This window comes from Octopus bimaculoides, chromosome 2, assembly GCF_046866305.1.
Source record: "Octopus bimaculoides isolate indiv1 chromosome 2, ASM4686630v1, whole genome shotgun sequence".
NCBI classification, from domain to species: Eukaryota; Metazoa; Mollusca; class Cephalopoda; order Octopoda; family Octopodidae; genus Octopus; species Octopus bimaculoides.
Window position 1 is genome coordinate 11,441,863 of NC_142929.1, and position 20,494 is coordinate 11,462,356.

Below are 20,494 nucleotides of genomic sequence, written 5' to 3' on the forward strand. Positions count from 1 at the left end.
TTGAATAATATTCAGTCTGCAGGCATAGTTCATACTACTTATTTATTTATCATTTTTCATGTTTTGTTACTCCTGGCATCTTTTCAGTTCCAACAAAATTTCAGCTGATGTCATGCCAGGAAATCAACTATTTCCTGTCTAAGGTTTTTGGTTATTTTCCTAGTTTCCTGTTATTTCTTGCTGTTATTAAATAAAGCAACTGAGTGTTGAGGTTTGTCATTGGCTCAAAGCAGTTTAGCTACATTCTACAGGATTTTATCAATGATTAGGATTTAGCTTAAGCAGTATAAGCTAAAATAAGCATTCATCAGTTATATAACATCACAGGGGTCAATGATGTAATTTCTATGTGGTTGATCGACTTGCTAGAGATAACAACTAAATTTCCATGAAATTGTACTGGTGTCACATAAAAATTACCCATGTTGGTGCCATGTAAAAAGCTTCTGCATTGATACCACATGAAAGCACCCAGTACACTCTGTAGAGTGGTTGGCATTAAGAAGGGCATCCAGCCACAGAAACCATGCTAAAACAGATGGTTGGAGCCTGGTGTGGTTCCCAGCCTTATCAGCTCCTGTTAAACCGACCAGCCCATGCCAGCATGGAAAATGGATGTTAAATGGTGACGATGATGACGGCGATGACAACGATGACGATGATGACGACGATGACAATGACGACGACAATGATGATAATGATGATGTACCTTCCTCTGAAAATAGGTGGTTAATTGGTGGTTAATTGGTGGCTTATGTAGTCTTACATGGACGATACCTGAAAACAAAAGACATGATGGCCAAGACTGGAACATATTCCTTCACTAGTTTCAGAGAATGTGTGATAGATACAGACACAGTTCCTTCCTTCAGACCAAACCAACAAAAGAAATTTTTTAAAAATCATATATGAACTCAATCAGGATTGACCTGAGCTAAACAATTATCACTTAATATTTCACTGCTTGTGGAGGCGCAATGGCCCAGTGGTTAGGGCAATGGACTCGCAGTCGTAGGATCGCGGTTTCGATTCCCAGACTGGGCGTTGTGAGTGTCTATTGAGCGAAAACACCTAAAGCTTCATGAGGCTCCGGCAGGGAGTGGTGGCGAACCCTGCTGTATTCTTTCACCACAACTTTCTCTCACTCTTTCTTCCTGTTTCTGTTGTGCCTGTATTTCAAAGGGTCAGCCTTGTCACACTGCGTCACGCTGAATATCCCCCGAGAACTACGTTAAAAGTACATGTGTCTGTGGTGTGCTCAGCCACTTGCACATTAATTTCATGAGGAGGCTGTTCCATTGATCGGATCAACTGGAACCCTCGACGTCGTAAGCAACGGAGTGACAACAAAAGATTTCACTGCTTACAGCAATGACCTGTAACTGCTATATAATATCTGCATACATCTTGTGGGAGATGTACATTAATTAGTTTTAGGGTTGGTAGGTCAATACGCTAAAGATCGGTCGACTATGAGACTCCACTGTAATTTATATTTTACTTGTTTCAGTTGTTAGAGTGTGGCCATGCTGGAGCACAACTCTGAAGAATTTCTTCGTTGAATGAATCAACCCCAGTACCTTTTTCTCTTTAAAGACAAGTACTTATTCAACCAGTCTCATTTGTTGAACCGCTAGGTTATGGGGGATGTAAACAAACCAACATCAGTTGTCAAGTGGTGATGGGGAACAAACATAAACACAAAAACGCCCACACATAGTTATATGTATATATATTTATATGTACACATAAATGTGTGTATGGGGGGTGTATATATAAAAGAAGGAAAGAAAATGGAGATAAACAAGTGGTGGTGGTGGTGAACAAGTTTGTCATTCTCCCTCATAACTTGATGTATTCTGAACCAAACAAAATAATTATTTTCCAGGACAAAATACTATGGATGATAATATTTTTAAATGCTGAGTTTACTATGTCGAGATAGAGTGTATATGTCTCTATGTGTCTGTGTGTCTGTGACTGTGTTTCTGTAACATAGGATTAAATATTTTCATGATAATTACAATTTCAAATAAAAAATATTATTGATATATGGGAAATGTAAATTTGCAATGCAATTAATTATTTAACTATTTCATAATAACTTGAAATATTTCATACATTAAAATATATAGTCATGTCATGGTACAGATTAAAATGTCAAAATTAATTTCATTTATTGAAGTTTTTTTTTTTATTTTAAGTGGAAAAAAAAATTTAACAAGTGTTTCTACAACTACAGTGTATTGATATCAAAGTGAGTTTTTAATCTGTTGGTTTAACAAGGATTAGTAATTAATTAGTAGGATGGAAGTGATAAATGTATTTTTATTCGTTGTTGTTCCCAGATGAAAGACCAGAACATTTTGAAGTTGTAAATATTTTATGCAATCATTTCATCATTATTAATATCAATTAGGAGAATACATTTTCTAATTGTGTAACACAAAAAGTACTTGCACTTTGACTTATGGATCAAAAGCTTGTATTTTATCAGAAGCATTGTTGTGCACCCTTGAGCAAGATCTCTGCTTGCATGTCTCTACTTGTTTTAATTACCAAGCTGTGAATTGTGTACTTTATGGTAGAATGTCAAACTAACAATGTACAAATAGTTGCATAGGTTACAATTCTAAGGGAAAATTCTATTAAATTATAATGATACAATAACATAAATGCGAAGAGAGGAATGTAGATATCCACATAGCCATTTCACCTTTTATAATTTCTAATTATATGATAATATGGTTTGTAAAAGTTTATAATGAACATTTTCATCTTAATTCTCAGGTTCGTTATGACAATGTAGAAATTGAACCAGGAATGACAATTACACCCTCTCAGTCAAGAAATCCACCTAAAATTTTATTTGATTCCCACCCAAGAGAGTATTATACACTCATAATGAATGGTAAGTAATATTATATCTGAGAACTGTTAGCAAGATTGTTAACAAGTGAAATGCTTAGCAGCATTCCATGTTTAACACTCCTGCCAAGGTCAGCTTTGCCTTTCAGCCTTTCAGGGTTGATAAAATAAATACCAGTTAAACACTGGGGTTGATGAAATCAACTTAACTCTGACCTCGAAATTGCTGGTTTTGCACCAAAATTTGAAACTAGCATTACATTTGAATAAAAACAGATATAAATAAAAGATCCCAAGTCTTCAGTGGACCACTCAAGAACTGGTGCTCATCTCCAGTTGTATAATATTAAATTGGTGAGATGCAAATCTTCTACTGAACAAGCTGTCAATCTACTGCAGATTTGTTATAGATTTAAATTTCCAGATGAACTGGCATTTATTTCTAACAGAATGGTAAATCATAGAACATAACTGTACAACAAACACTTCTGATACTAACTTGCTGTAGGTTTTATCATGCACAAAAAATACTCTCATTTTAAAGTTTTAATCAGCTTTATTTTACATCCAACTTCCTATGCTGGTATGAGTTAGAAGATTCTCATAATGTCTTGCTACAGCAGCAAACTGGCAGAATCATTAGCACACTGAGCGAAATGCTTCGTGGTATTTCGTCTGTCTTCACATTCTGAATTCAAATTCACTGATGTCGACTTTGCTTTTCATCCTTTTGGGGTTGTTAAATTAAGCACCAGGGAAACACTGGGGTTGATGTAATCGACTAGTCCCCTCCCCCAAAATTTCAAGCCTTGTGCCTTTAATAGAAAGGATTGGGTGATCCCTTTCGGTCATGAATGTCTATAGGATTGCACCTAGAAAGTTACCCTCCAAGGCACAAGTCCAGGCAAGGTTGTTTTATAGAAGACCAGCAATTGCCCATGCATACTAGCCTCCCCCTCTCTATGCCACCAGTGTTATCCAAGGGAAAGGCAAAGGGGCTGATACAGCTTGGCACCAGTGACGTCGCAACTCATTTCAATAGCTGAGTGAACTGGAGCAATGTGAAATAAAGTGTCTTGCTCAAGAACACAACACGCAGCCCGGTCCAGGAATCGAACTCACAACCTAATGATTGCAAGCACAATGCTCTAACCACTAAGCCATGCACCTTCACATAGTAGAAAGGATTATCATTATTATTATTATTATTGCCTATTTTCACAGTTAGGTGCCCATCCTCTCACCAAACACTTTAAAATTTTATGAGAGCAATAACACTAATTGAAAACAGGTATAGCATTATGGCAGTGGGGGTTTGTCCATATATGGAATTCTGAAATCATTTGATACAAAAATAAATTCCAGGGTCGAAAATTAAAACATCAGAATTCCTTTCTCAATAAAAATATTGTCAAAGTTTTCTCTTCTATTTTACTGTTGAATATTTTTCTCCATCTATTTCATTGTGTTGCAATCTATAAACAGATCCAGATTCTCCAAGTCGAAATGATCCCAAGTTTAGTGAGTTTCACCATTGGCTTGTGGTCAATATCCGTGAAGGGGATGTCTCTAAAGGGGAGACGATGTCTGAATATATTGGACCACTGCCAGGAAAAGGTTCAGGTTGGTATCAGAATTTTAATATATAACAGTGCAATATTCTAATATAATGCAGTATGGTACAATATGGTGCCTACATCAGTGGCGTGGTACAATATGGTGCCTACATCAGTGGCGTGGTACAATATGGTGCCTACATCAGTGGTGTGGTACAATATGGTGCCTACATCAGTGGTGTGGTACAATATGGTGCCAACATCAGTGGCGTGGTACAATATGGTGCCTACACCAGTGGCGTGGTACAATATGGTGCCTACATCAGTGGCGTGGTACAATATGGTGCCTACATCAGTGGCGTGGTACAATATGGTGCCTACACCAGTGGCGTGGTACAATATGGTGCCTACATCAGTGGCGTGGTACAATATGGTGCCTCCATCAGTGGCGTGGTACAATATGGTGCCTCCATCAGTGGTGTGGTACAATATGGTGCCTCCATCAGTGGTGTGGTACAATATGGTGTCTACATCAGTGGCGTGGTACAATATGGTGCCTCCATCAGTGGCGTGGTACAATATGGTGCCTACATCAGTGGCGTGGTACAATATGGTGCCTACATCAATGGCATGCCATAAAAGAGAGAGTAAGTCGTCCCTTTTATTCATAGACTTGGGTGACACCTTGAGCAAGTACTCACAACCCTTTAACCTTCCCAAGGCAGAGGATTCCTAGACCAACAGCTTGAAGGTTTTTGCAACCAAGAGGAAGACTTGTGCCATCAAACAATGGTCAGACATCAACTAGCAAGTGAGCTGCTACTATAGAGCAGCCTCATCATTGGCCATGCTTGTTGCACTCTTGTACCCCACTTGGTACTTGGTGTGGGGCCCAGAGTGGCAATCTGGTAGGGGACAATGCAACTGTCTTACTCACCATCCAAGGTGTTTTGTTCTTGAACGGAACAATCAATGTCGAGCTTTGAAAGACAACCGCCAAGGATACAACAGAGCATCATCATCATCATCATCATCATCATTGTCATCGTTTAATGTCTGCCTTCCATGCTAGCATGGGTGGGACAGTACCACAAAAGCCAGCCAGGCCGAAGCCTGCACCAGACTTCTGTGACAGTTTTGGCAGGATTTTTACAGCTGGATGCCCTTCTTAACACCAACCACTCAGCAGAGTTGACTTAGTGCTTTTTATGTGGCACAAGCACAGGCAAGGTGAGTAATGCTTTTTATGTGACACAAGCACTGGCGAGGTCAGTTTTGGCAAGGTTTTTACAGCTGGATGCCCTTCCAAACACCAACCACTTTACAGTGAGGACTGGGTGCTTTTAAGTGGCACCTGGGTTCGTTTGTATACTTCATTAAAATTTCATGACTTACATTTCTGAGTTCAAATAACAGTGAAGTTGATATTGCAATTCATTTCTTCTGGGTCAAACTGTTTGAAACTGGTTATTTAGTTATGAATAATGCTTACAATATGTCTAGGTCACAGCCAAAGTAAAACAAGCCTCTATGTCAAGTGTGGGCCAAGATGCTGTATTCAGCTCTTTAATAGTTTTGAATGGTAAAATGGTGAGCTAGGAGAATCATGACTGCACTAGACAAAATGCTTAGCAGTATTTCTTTTAATTTAATGCCACCAGGGTCAACTTTAACATTCATACCTTTGACATGAATACTAGGGTCAAAATAACCAACTTATTCCTCCTACAAAATTCCTGGCCTTGAGCCAAAATTAGAAACCAATAATTTTGAATGACATGCATAATGTCATGAGTATATAATTATAATTACTTTTTTCGAAAATTTCGTGCCCTATTCATTAAGTCTAATCTTGTTAATTTGAATATTTTCATTTAATTTCTTTTTCTATTTTTCCTTCTTGGAGCAGCCAGTGAAACAAGTTACCATATTTGATGGCCTATAAGACGCACCTTTTTTTTACCCAAAAATGGCTTTAAAAATCCCCCTGCATCCAATGCACTCAATGTAGGCTCAAAACTCACTCAAAACGGTATGTGTGTTTATAATATGTGTGCTGCCATCTATTGGTGAACAATCGCCTACAGTATGTTTATATCGAATGAGGAAGCAATAAATTGCTTATAATTACCGGTTATAACATAAAGTTATACAGGTAAGTGGAGGGATTTAAAACATTGTTTTAGTGGTAATTTATTTTATAAAAGAATAGCCTAGGCTAGGGTGCATTATATGCACTCGTGCATCTTATAGGCCATCAAATATGGTACAATATCAATTGTGTTATTATTTAAGTGATGCATCTTGATTTATGATAAATAATATCTCATTAATTATTAAATTTTTGTGTCTAGAAAATGGTTGCTTCTGCCAGAATAAAGTCCTTTTATGGTGCAGCTTATTATCTTCAGTGTCCTCATCGTTATAATTAAGGAATTTTACCGTTAACATTCCTTGTAAATATATCACTTTCCCCACTCATTTCATACACACGCACGCACACACACTACATACATATATATGAACATGTCTAGATATGCAATTATATGCATGAGAATACATACATAAAACAAAACATACAAATCTACACGTATACATACATACAAACAAAAATAGCTTCTTGCTGATATTGAAATTGCAGTGAAGGAACTTTGAATCTAGGTTAGAAACTGGTTCTTTTTTGGGCAAGAAATCTTGAAATAAAACTGAGCAATGACATACATACACACATGCATGCATACACGCATGCATACATACATACATACATACATACATACATACATACATACATAAATACATATGCATATGCCTAGACATGAAAATATACACATAAAAACGCATCCATAAAACAAACATACAAATCTGCGCATACACTAACACCAAATACTGCACACACATATGCACAAATACCTAGATGATGTTGATAAAAGTTCCCATGAAAGAGCCTTGAATCTATGTTAGAGTCCGGCTCTTTCTCTATGGACAAGAAATACAGAAATGAAACTGATTGATAACATACATACATACATACATACATACTTACATACATACATACATACATACATACGTGCATACATACATACATACATACATACATACATGATGGTTGCTTACTCTTTATGCAGAGTCTGACCATCTCCTGTACCTACACCTTAGATCCATCATGGCTTCTGATGTGGCTTTTTAAACTAGACAATGTTCTGAAAAGACACCCACATAGATTGCATATCTGATTTGGATCACCGTGAGCTGCAGATATGTTCTGATCTTTGTGGATTTTAAAAATGTCTTTTGAGGCCTCCATTAGATCTTCAGGCTTTATGGCATACACAGTATTGGTAGGTTTTCACAGATAGTTGGTGGAGGTTTGTTTTCCATGGCTCCACAAATGAGATTTGAGCCCAGCAAAAGAAAGGCATGATCTGTCACAAATTGTGCACATAAAAAGGTGGATGGGATTTATTTTCTTGGTGATCGTAGTATTTTTCTTTAAATTTCTTTTGAGTTTCACACGGGTCATCCTAGTTTCTACAAAAGCTTTCACTCCATTCCACACCTTTGTTCGCCATCCAGCACGATCTGAAGCAAAGGTTTCTATGGCCTTTCCAAGTGACTTTATGTTAATCTATCTATTTATCTAAGTGCGTGTATGTGCATATGTGTACATGTGTGTGTAAGTATGTGTGTGTGTATATAATATATATGTACGTATATATACATATGTATGTATGTATACGTACACACACATGCACACACATATACATAGGTATTCATTTTTATAGTCTTACTTTCGTTTAATCCATTCAGGCCACCACCGTTACGTATTCGTGTTATACAAACAACCTAATGGCAGAATGGACTTTCCTGGACTGAAAAAATTAACAAACAACAGTGCAGAAGGTAGACCTAACTACAGGATGAGAGATTTTGCTCGTAAATACCATCTGCAGGATGCAATCTATGGGAACTTTTTTCAGGCTGAATGGGATGAAAGTGTACCCAAGCTGCAGGAACAAATTAAAATGCAAAGCTAAATATTGATTTGATATAAGAACAGTCAAAAAGAACATTACTTTCAGTTGTTACTAACGAAAAAAATACAAAAAATAAAATTTTAATGATTTTTAAGCTACTAAAATATATTTTGCTCATTATAAATGTCACAGGAAACACTATACAATAAAGAGAAATATGTTTTGAAGTAAGAAGATACTTTTAACTGTTTAATTCACTTCTAGCAATTCGCATTAAAATATTTGCACATTAGACAAAATACTTTACAGAACATTAACTATAAATATTCATTTGGCAAAAAATGTATTTCGTTTTCTCCAAGTTCTGTAACCCTTTAACATTCATATTACTCTGGCAAACATGATACTTATTCATTCAAATCATTTTAAATTAATCATACATTATCTCAAAACTTGATTGTATATTTTTAGAATGACATTGTAGGGTAGGTGTGAGAGGCTGGATCTGGCCAGTTTGAGCATAAAAGAGGTAGAATATTTGATTCTGGATATGGCCACATTAAATGCTAAATGGTTAGAACCATTCTACCAGGGACAAACCTCTTTTGGTTCTTTGATTCAAAGTAGCCAGTTACAAAATGTTTGTCTCAATATTAAATCTTTCCATAATAGTTTTTTTTAATTTTTATTTTTTTCTAAGAACCCTCTGTTAATTAATATTCTAAACACCAATTTGATATAGAAATAAATGTAAAAATTAATTATTTGACTAAATCCCTTGAAATTCTTGATTATTTTCAAAATTGATGAACTTTCACAGGTATGCAGCATAAATCATTTGAAATACAGTTATGAAAAGCTTAACTAGATTTCATAAAGGCAATAATCACCATAAAAGTCCAGCTGTAGTGTCTCTATATGCAGACACATGTCCTTTCTCTTCTTCACAGATGTACGGTTTTAATGCTTATTAACTCTATCATGGAGGTGCAATGGCTCAGTGGTTAGGGCAGCAGACTCGCGGTCGGAGGATCACGGTTTCGATTCCCAGACCGGGTGTTGTGTGTGTTTTTTGAGTGAAAATACCTAAAGCTCCATGAGGTTCCGGCAGGGGGTGGTGGCGACCCCTGTTGTACTCTTACACCCCAACTTTCTCTCATTCTTTCTTCCTGTTTCTTGAGTAACGCTGTGATGGACTGGTGCCCCGTCTAGCTGGGGTGGTGGGACACATACACCATAGAAATCGGGAAACCGGGCCCATGAGCCTGGCTAGGCTTTGAAAGGGCACATAAAAAAAAAATATTAATTCTATCAGCAATAAAAGGTATCTATACAGGTAAAATATGTCAGCCCATTCTCTCCCTCTCTTTCCCTTTCTCCCTCCTGTTCTTTCTCACCCATTCTTTCTCTCTCTTTCTCTTTCTCCCCACCCCTCTCTCTCACACACACACACACACACACAATCTGAATTTGGTTTGATATTTCAATGTTATCATTAATATTTGGTCCCAGTCAGCCTTCTAGAAAGTGTTCCAAACATGGCCATCTCACTTTTTTTTCAGACAGAGAATTAAGCACTCTATTAACCAACATGTCTTCCATTTTTTAAACATAAAAGTGTAGTTTGAGAGGGAATTTGTCAACTATTTCCAGCAAGTTGTGCATCTATTAGTTAAGGCTTTCTTGTTGGTTCAGCACAGATTCTGAAGTTAGAAACATTTGGAATGCAATTACCATAAACAAGCAAAACATGTCTGAAGTCATTTTAAGGTTGTCTCCCTTGCAGTAATTAATGCTAATGATAGCCAGGTAGCTAGAAATGCATTCATTGTTCTGCTGAAAGGTGGTACCTTGAAATGATTGTTGGTGTTTCTCAACATCTATCGCCTGAAGCAAGAAAAGTTCTCCATGGCAAACTAGCAGTAAATACAGCCTTTGGACAAGTCAAATATGTCCCAAACACATTTCAACTGATCTAAATGCTTGTTTTATAACAATGTCACAGTGTGTCGGCCTTCATTGTCACTGTAGTCTTAGGTGGAAGAATATTATGGATTAGACTGGCTGCATATGTTGTAAACAGGAACAAAACTCACAAACATTTTATAACATATTTATTTAAGGAAAGGTTGAATATAGATATAGATGAATTTTCAGATAGTCACTGAGACTAAGGAAATAGGGATCAACTTTCATGGTATCTAAAGACATTAATGGCTTACTCTAAAAACAGTAACAAATTGGTCTTGAATGAAAATTGAGATGTGAGTTTATCCAGATCTCTTCTTGCTTCTGGAACAACTGTTAATTCTCTTGGAGAAAAAGACAAAGAAATGAGTCAGCCAAATTTTAGTGAAGCTCTGCCTTGGTCTGCTTGCTTGTGGTGAGAAGTGAGTTGTGGGTTGCTTGGCTGTTCTCAACTGCCATGAAGAGTTTTAGCACCAAACTGCTTATAACTTGAGAAAAGAGAATGAATATATATATATATCTATGTGTGTTTGGCTTTTGTGTTTGTGTTTATCTTTATCTCACAACACCACTTGACAACTGGTGGTGGTTTGTTTACATACCTGTAACCTGCTGAGACCCCCTTCGGTCATGACTGACCATGGGATTGCACCTAGAAAGTTACCCTCTCAGGCACAAGTCCGGGCAAGGTTGTTTTTTTTATGGAAGACCAGCAGTCACCCATTCATACCGGCCTCCCCTCTCCACACCACCAGTGTTATCCAAAGGAAAGGCAAAGGCCGATACAGCTTGGCACCACTGACGTCGCAACTCATTTCTACAGCTGAGTGAACTGGAGCAACGTGAAATAAAGTGTCTTGCTCAAGAACACAACACGCAGCCCGGTCCGGGATTCAAACTCATAACATCACGATCGTAAGCTCGACGCTCTAACCACTGAGCCATGCGCCTTCACTACCTGTAGCCTAGTGGTTCAGCAAAAGAGATAAATAGAATAAGTACCAGGCTTGAACATGGAAGTTAATACTAAGGTCAATTCATTCGGCTAACATTCTTCAGGGTGGTGCCCCAGCATGGCCACAGTCTAATAAGTAAAACAAATAACAGAAAGATAACATAATACCCAAGTTTTGGGTTATTGATATAGCTGAATGTTGGTGTTGAAACATTCCCAAAAGCTTTCAGCATTTGAAATATTAGCAATATTATTGAAAGTGTCATTAACGCTAAAAAGAAAAAGAAATACAAACAAATGAGAAAACATGAGTTTTTTACTAAGAGTATGACACTTACTATAGGACACGTTATAACCTAAATGTGGAACCATTGCTTTCAAATATAAATTTTCTTGGGTGTAACCTAGCATAAATTGGTTAAGAATAATCACAAAAAATTAATATAATAGATTAATGAAATTCTTTAACAGCAAATTCTTTTACAGTGACATGAAAGCTAAATGTGAACAAAAGTATGTAGAATAAATGCTGCTTCTTGAGAACTGGTTGAAATTATAGGCATTTTTTAGTGTGTTATATATAGACACCTACACACAGATGACTATGTGTGTGTATACACACACACACGTATATATATATATATATATATACATATATAATTTTTTCTTTTGGCCCTTATTTGTAATTGTATATATAGTTTTCACCTTAAAAGGTATTTTTCATAGGCTGGCCACTGATCAATTATTTAATAAAATTTTATCCTTATATTATAAGTATACATATATATATACATTTATATATATATATATATATATATATATATATATATATATATGTAATGTCAATGTGAATACCCGTCAGAGTATAAGTATCTTGAGAGAAAAGCTGAACATTAGAAGCATCAGTTGTGGTGTGCAAGAGAGACGATTGCGCTGGTATGGACATGTGGTGAGAATGGATGAGGATAGATGCGTGAAAAAGTGCCACACCCTAACAGTTGAGGGAACCCGTGGAAAAGGTAGGCCCAGGAAGACCTGGGCTGAGGTGGTGAGGCAAGACCTTCGTACATTGGGCCTCACCGAGGCGATGACTACTGACCGAGACCTTTGGAAATGTGCTGTGCGTGAGAAGACCCGGCAAGCCAAGTAAGATCGTTGCCAGTGCCTCTGGACTGGTTCTTGTGGGGGTGGCACATGAGATGCACTATTTTGAGCGTGGCTGTTGCCAGTACCGCCTGACTGGCTCCCGTAGGATTTTCGAGCGAGATCGTTGCCAGTGCCCCTGGACTGGCTTGTGCGGGTGGCACATAAAAGACACCATCTCGAGCGTGGCCGTTTTCGTGCGGGTGACACGTAAAAGCACCCACTACACTCTCTGAGTGGTTGGCGTTAGGAAGGGTATCCAGCTGTAGAAACTCTGCCAAATTAGACTGGAGCCTCGTGTGGCCATCCGGTTTCACCAGTCCTCAGTCAAATCGTCCAACCCATGCTAGCATGGAAAGCGGACGTTAAACGATGATGATGATATATATATATATATATATATATATATATATATATACATGTATATACACACACATATATATATATGTATATATATGTATGTACATATATACATACATACATATATACATACACACACATATATTCATACACATATATACATATGTATAGACATTCTTTATATTTTATATAAGTAATATATATATATGTGTGTGTGTGTGTGTGTGTGTGTGTGTGTGTGTGTGTGTGTGTGTGTGATATGTGATATACCATCATAGTCATCATCAATATTTAACATCTATTTTCCATGCTGGCATGGGTTGGACAGCTTGATAGGAACTGACAAGGCCAGGGCCCACACCAGGTTCCATAGTCTGTTATACACACACACACACACTGAATTTGCTATGTCAGGAATGAGTCATATAATGATTACTATAACCAAAATAATATTATGTCAGAGTTTCTAAAATGTGAAGTTCATAATGATTATCTTTTTGGGGTAGAAGAATATCTTTCATCATAAGTTTGTTCCCTGTAGTCAGATGATCAATAAAGCATTTTACTAGGATGTCCTGAAAGTTTCCAGAGAATCAGTGTGAAAAGGAAGATGCCTGAGATATGGGCAAACAAAACCTGGTTCCTGAATGACATCAACACACCGGCTCCTGTTATTTCTTATCTATGTGTTTTTGGCAAAACACAAAATGACGTTTGTTCCTCATGTATGTTTTGAAGGAGATATTTTCTCTTATTGTTTAGTCAATTTGAGAGACGTTCTTTCTTCTTTTGTTTTTGCTCTCATAGTTAAAATGCAGCCTGAAAAGTTACCAATTTCAGATGATGTATATATATATGGAATAATTACTGTCAAGCATTGTGTAGATTATATTGTATAAAGAATGTGAGTAAGGTCAAAATAATGCAAAGTAAATACAAGGTAATTCACAAGAAAACAAATATGTGAATTAATGTAGACTTATCTTGTGTTCAATATTTCGGGGTTATGACCCCATTTTCAAAGAATTGATGAATGTTGCCAATGTGTGTATGTGTGAGTGTGTGCTCACACACACATACATCGGAAACATTCATCAATTTCTTGAAAATGGGGTCATAACCCCGAAATATTGAACACAAGGTTCTTATGATTTACTTTACAGTGTTTTGGCCTTACCCCTGATCTTTATACAATATACATACATACATATATATATATATATATATATATATATATATATATATATATATATATATATATATATACATATATACACACACATAAAAAACCAATATAAAATCCTAGGCGCCCTCAATCACAATTAGTGACAATAAAAGTTTTCATATATATATATATATATATATATATATATATATATATATATATATATATATATATATATATATATAAGCAATGTTAATTCTCTAAATGAAGTATTAACAGTAACTGCACGATAAAGTGTAGTATATTGCCACTTAAGTGTGGCTGACCCCTAGGGGTGGATGTTACTGTTGCTTTTAGCCCCAGGAGGACATCTCCTCCAGCTGGCTTATCGACACACGACTGTGTCCTGTTTGCCAAGGGTAGTTATCCCTCTCACCAACATCTGCAGCACGAACGGATCCGGATTTCAGGGTTATTTCCCTTCGTCGGCGTCCGATAGCCGCTGACCTTGGTGAGAGAGACAAAAACCTGGCAATCTTATATCTTCTTTTCAAGTGAAATTCTTCACTGATATCGAAAAGGTGAAAACAAGCAATGTTAATTCTCTAAATGAAGTATTAACAGTAACTGCACGATAAAGTGTGGTATATTGCCACTTAAGTGTGGCTGACCCCTAGGGGTGGATGTTACTGTTGCTTTTAGCCCCAGGAGGACATCTCCTCCAGCTGGCTTATCGACGCCGACGAAGGGAAATAACCCTGAAATCCGGATCCGTTCGTGCTGCAGATGTTGGTGAGAGGGATAACTACCCTTGGCAAACAGGACACAGTCGTGTGTCGATAAGCCAGCTGGAGGAGATGTCCTCCTGGGGCTAAAAGCAACAGTAACATCCACCCCTAGGGGTCAGCCACACTTAAGTGGCAATATACTACACTTTATATATATATATATATATATATACATACATAGTCTGATCAATAAGTATCCAGACTGTTACCATAGTAATGAAGCTAAAGCACACAGAGTGAAGCTGCTTGGCACAGGTTGATCTTGAACTCTGCTGTACATGCGCAGTAAGTTTTAATATTCTTGCTCACTTCCGCTGCTTACAGCAGTGCTTAGAAGGAACATGTGTAGCATGTGATCATTGCATTGGTTTTTAGAAAAAGTCACAAGGCCCGAGAGATAGGGGGAATATGGTGGCTGTCATATGTGGAGAATGCTTTGCCTGGCCAAAAACTGCTGCACAAGCTGTGCTGAATAAGTACATGCATTGTCACACACCAGAAACACGCAGCTGTGGCCTTTTCCGACAAATAGCATTTTGCAAACACTGCAAAATGTCACATTGGTACTCCTTGTTTACTGTCTGACCAGGTGGAGCATACTCATCATTAACAATCTCCTTGTAGTCAAAGAAAATGGTCAACAGTGTCTTCACATTGTTTTGACTCATTCATGCTTTCTTCGGTCTTGGTAGGTTGGGATCTTCCACTGCGAAGACTAACCCTTTGTTTCAGGGTCATAGCCAAAGAACCACAATTCATCACTCATTATAACTGTTTTCAAAATGTTTTCATTGTTCTCGACACAATCAAGGAGGTCTTGTGCAAATGAATCCTGAGTGTCTTTCTGGTCAGCTGAAAGCAGTTTTGGCACAAAATTGGCAGACACGCATCTCATACCCAAATCATCAGTGATAATGGACTGAACTGAATTGCAACTAATCTGCACATCCTCTGATAACTCTCAGATGGTGATTCGACAATTTCCACTCACAGCTGCACATACATCTGCAATGTTTTTCTCAGTTCTGCTTGTTGTAGGTCTCCTAGAATGTTCATCACTATCAATATTTTTTTCAGCCATCTTGGAAACATCTGAACCATTCATACACTCCTCTCTATACACTTTCTGCAGGTATCACCAAACTTTTGGCAAAATCTGATGCAGATTCTCTGCTCAACTTTCTCTGTCATGGTCAATACAACAATCACACACTACACACCTTCCTTCCAAGCACTGCTGTAAACAGCGGAAGTGAACTAGAACATTAAAACTTAGTGCACACACACAGCAGAGCTCAAGGTCAATCTGTGCCAAATAGCTTTACTCTACATGCTTTAGCTTCGTTACTGTGGCACACAGTCCGGATACTTATTGATCAGACCACACTCCACACACACACACATATGTATATATTATTAATAATGATAAAGAGAATTTAATTTAATAGTTATTTACAGCATCTTAGGGACCACGATGAAACTGCACTGACTATGATGCTAGGTTGCATATGCAACTGTGTGCAGTTGCTGCAGCTGAAACATTTGTAGCTCCCTAAAGATACGGTAAATAACTGTTAAATAAAATTATGGATGTGAAAAATCTCCATTCTCCTTATCATTATTTATACTATTACTTACTCTATGGAAATTATGCATCCCTGAACAGGACATTGAGATTTACCTTGCAAGAAAAGTTACCAGGGCCAAGCAACTTGTTAGCTCAGGTACCATAAAAGGACTGTTGTGGTTAGCCAGCATTTAAGACCAAACTAAGAGGAGACACGGTAACCACCAGGATAATATATCTCTTTAAACTCAATTTTGGATATATATATATATATACATCATTCACATTTACTGCTGTAATCTGTTAAAATGAAGGCCAGATTATGAGAAAAGATTTTCCTCTGGTAAAAAGAAACAACTAGTGTTAAATTGAATTAATCTTGCAGTGTAACACCACCACTTCACACTTGGATACTTTTAGCTGTGTTCATATTCTTATAACCTTCCAAGCTCTGTATCTAGTCTGAGGAAAAATTCCTCCATTGCATCGCTCTGGTTTGGAAACCTTGAAAAAGACTTTTAAGCCCTGCCTACCCACTTCTGAATGAGTCAATAAATATATAAATAACTGAAATAAAATAAATAAATTGAAGATATATTATAGACATTATTTAGTGCAATGAACTGAATATAACTTTGCAAATGATACGGATGCCACAGTCATGAGATACAGAACAGTATTTATATAATAGGCTAAAACAAACACAACTACTTGAGGAATTCTTACATAGGTGCTTGTTCTGATAATACTAGTTCTACCTCCCTTGCCGACAACTCTAATCATTATAATGAGAACCACATTTTTAATGTCATAATTTGTATAATAATGTATACGTGACCGCAATACAGACAAGAAAGCTACTGTGGAACTTTAGAAACACTAATTAAATTCTTTCTTTGATAAAAAAAAGAACAAAACACTTTGCCCTACAAATTTAATTGTTCAAGCAGAATTGTATAGTAACTACAGCAAAAGATAACAAGGGATATAATTTATAACACAAAAGGTTTCTATTTGAAATTTATGCCTTAAAAGTTTTATAAAGTTATAACAATAATCTCCAGAAAAGAAAAAGAAATGACTGTGATGAAAATAAACATATAATGAACAATATAAAATCTCACAGAATTAATTAAAATCCTACTTTTGTTAATCTGAATAGCTAAAACACATTGCATTTAAGTTGAAGAACATGTCTGAATATAATCTGTGTCAGCAGGGAACCTGAGAATAAGAGAAATTGCTGATAGATGGCTTCAGAGTGAAGACCTAAGAGTATCATGAAATTTTCAGGAAGGAACTAGTCTAAGATGATGAAAGCTTCTTAAATATTTTCTCTCATTTATGTTTTAAAATGTTATTAAAGTTGGCCTTTTTTATGTAAGAAGTACATCTCCCACTTCACACAGCTATACACATATTAAATTAAAAACAGAGTAGGAGATCTACATATTAGATGACTATCAAATAAACATATGGCAGATATATAGAATTAAATATGCATACACAGACATGTGATATTAGATAAAGGATAAGTAACTGCCAAACAATTTCTTTTCAATACCATACGTTGGTACTAATTTGTCTTGGTTGAGTAGCTGTGAGCATTAGCATGGAAGATTGGTAATAAACAGTAGCAGGCATGGCTGTGGTGTAAGAAGCTTGCTTTGCAACCGCATGGTTCCAGGTTCTATCCCACTGCATGGCACCTCGGGGGAGTGGGGTCTACTATAGCCTCAGGCTGGATTAATCCTTGTAAATGGATTTGGTAGACAGAAACTGAAAGAAGTCCATCATGTGTGTGTGTGTGTGTGTGTGTTTGTGTTTAAGTGTCTCCCACCACTACTTGACAACTGGTGTTTGGTGAGTTTATATCTCTGTGACTTAGTGGTTCAGCAAAAAGAGAACCAATAGAATGAAGACCAGGCTTTGATAAAAATACAAGAACTGAGATCTATTCCTTTGACTAAAATTCTTAAAGGCAGTGCCCCAGCATGGTCGTAGTTTAATGACTGAAACAAGTAAAAAATAAAAGATAGGTTAGTTCTTGGATATAAGAATAAAGATTTAATTATCCAGTAAACACAAGTGTAATTAGCAGAGACAACTAATTGCTGATCGAGGTAATCAACCAAACAGGTTTCACAGGTTAGGGCAGAACAGTTGTAATGTTCATGTCTGTCTCAAAGTCATTAATGAACTTAGCTCCAAGCTTTGGTTTTGTCTGATGCTTACTTTCATGCAATAATGGTACACAACAACATTCCTGGGTAAACTGACTTTTCTTACCTTGATTTTTTTCTTCTTTTTTTTGTATTTTGAGAATAATTCTAATAACAAAAATCTGAGAATTGATATCAGATCAAGTAAGGACAATTCTGTTCTAGAAGCAGGTCTTATGAAATGAATACCATGTGTCCTAGTGGAAAGTTTAAAGGTGACAGGTGCAAGCATGGCGGTATGGTTTAGAAGTTTGATTTCCAGTCATGTAGTTCTGTGTTATCCCATTGCAGAGATCTTGAGCAAGTATCTTCTATTATAGCCCCAGGTTAACCAAAACTTTGCAAGTGGATTTGGTAGAGAGAACCAGAAAGAAGTCTGTCAAATACGTAATTGAGAATAATGGCTATGGAACTGGATTCTGATAATAAATTTTTGTCCGTTGATCATTTGTGCCATAAATTTCAATTTAAACAAAATAATGATGGTACGGTCTTAAACTTATTTTGCCGACAGTTTTTAATCATTTGAATTAATTGAGCATTAAAATTATTCAAATTGTAGAAAGATATTTAATGTCTATATCATTCAAAAGAGATAAAAATTCTACATAAACTGTAAAAAGTAAAATAATTTATACAATTTTGTTAAAAATAAATTAACGAATAGAACTATATATCATCGGTCTTAAACTTATTTTGGCCAGTGTATATATGTGTGCCTGGGTTTCCTTGTCTAGACATTATGCAATACTTGTAAATAGCATCATCATCATACTAGAAGTGTCCTTCGTTTCCAGTCATCCATGAAAACATGTTCAGCCATGGTGAAATATTACCTTGCTGAGAAACAAGGGAAGGTTGGTGGCAGAAAGAACATTTGGTCATAGAAAAATCTACCTCAATGAATTCTGTTTGACCCATGTTAGCATAGGTAAGTGGGTGCTAAAACAATGAGGATGACAGCTAATTAGCTTTATTGTTAATTACTTGTGGGAAAGGATTAAGTGACTACATATTCCTCTTAATCATTTAATAAACAAAGAATAAAATATACATACAAACCTATGTATAACTATATACAATTTATATATGGACAGTTATATGCATTAAGAATTTCTACTCAGGATTCAGCTGACTAAACCACCTGTCAGGGTATCCATGAAATAGTGAAAGTGGAAGTGAAAGTATTTAGCTAATTAAACAACTTGTCAAGTATTTGCATGAAATACAGACATACTGAAAGTACCATAGCAGATGGACAGACAGAGAGAAATGAAGATATATAGCTAACTAGCTTAAAAGCCATCCTATCGGGCAGCTTTAAAGCTAGCTCCTGTGGAGGGCTCTTCATCAGGTCTTGGGCCCAACAATGACACTTCATGCAGTGAATACATATTAAATTTTATTAAACTTGAACAATATTTTTCAAGCAATGAACAATTTTCATCAAATCAGTGATGTAATTTGTCGACTTGGAACTTACTGTAAAGCTGCATGATAAACAACAGTACCACCACCACCACCACTACCACCATCGCTACCACATCTGCCATACACACATCATTCAGACTTCTGACGCCACCACCATCAATACCTTTGACTTCACTGCCTTCTCCTCCACCACCATCACCTGTCTTTCACATTGCTTACTCTCACCATCATCCCTGACTGCCTTGGCTAAAACCACCACCACCACCACAACTACAGCTCATACTATTACTATTGCTCCATTACCATCAGTATCCAGTATGTTAGTCCCTCTTTCTCTCACATACCCACTCTTTCTCTTTCTCTTATTACTACTCCCACCGCCACCATCAACACTCTTACACATCAACAACTTTCCCTAAATTTCTTTGTCTCTCCTTCTCTTTTTCTTTCTCTGTCTGTCTGCGCCACCGCCATCACCGTCTTTATGCCAACTATTA

The 20,494-nt window shown here is 36.8% G+C and overlaps 1 protein-coding gene across 1 annotated transcript in view; it reads left to right on the top strand.

Moving 5' to 3' along the window:
• Window positions 1–8,629, top strand: part of LOC106871920 (protein D2) — a 16,408-nt gene extending 7,779 nt beyond the window's left edge. The window contains exons 2-4 of the mRNA XM_014918717.3: window positions 2,791–2,911; window positions 4,354–4,491; window positions 8,232–8,629. Coding sequence (XP_014774203.1) covers window positions 2,791–2,911; window positions 4,354–4,491; window positions 8,232–8,458 — 486 coding nt within the window. The 3' untranslated portion in view covers window positions 8,459–8,629. The remainder of the gene's footprint in view (window positions 1–2,790; window positions 2,912–4,353; window positions 4,492–8,231) is intronic.
• The last annotated feature ends 11,865 nt before the right edge of the window (window positions 8,630–20,494 follow it).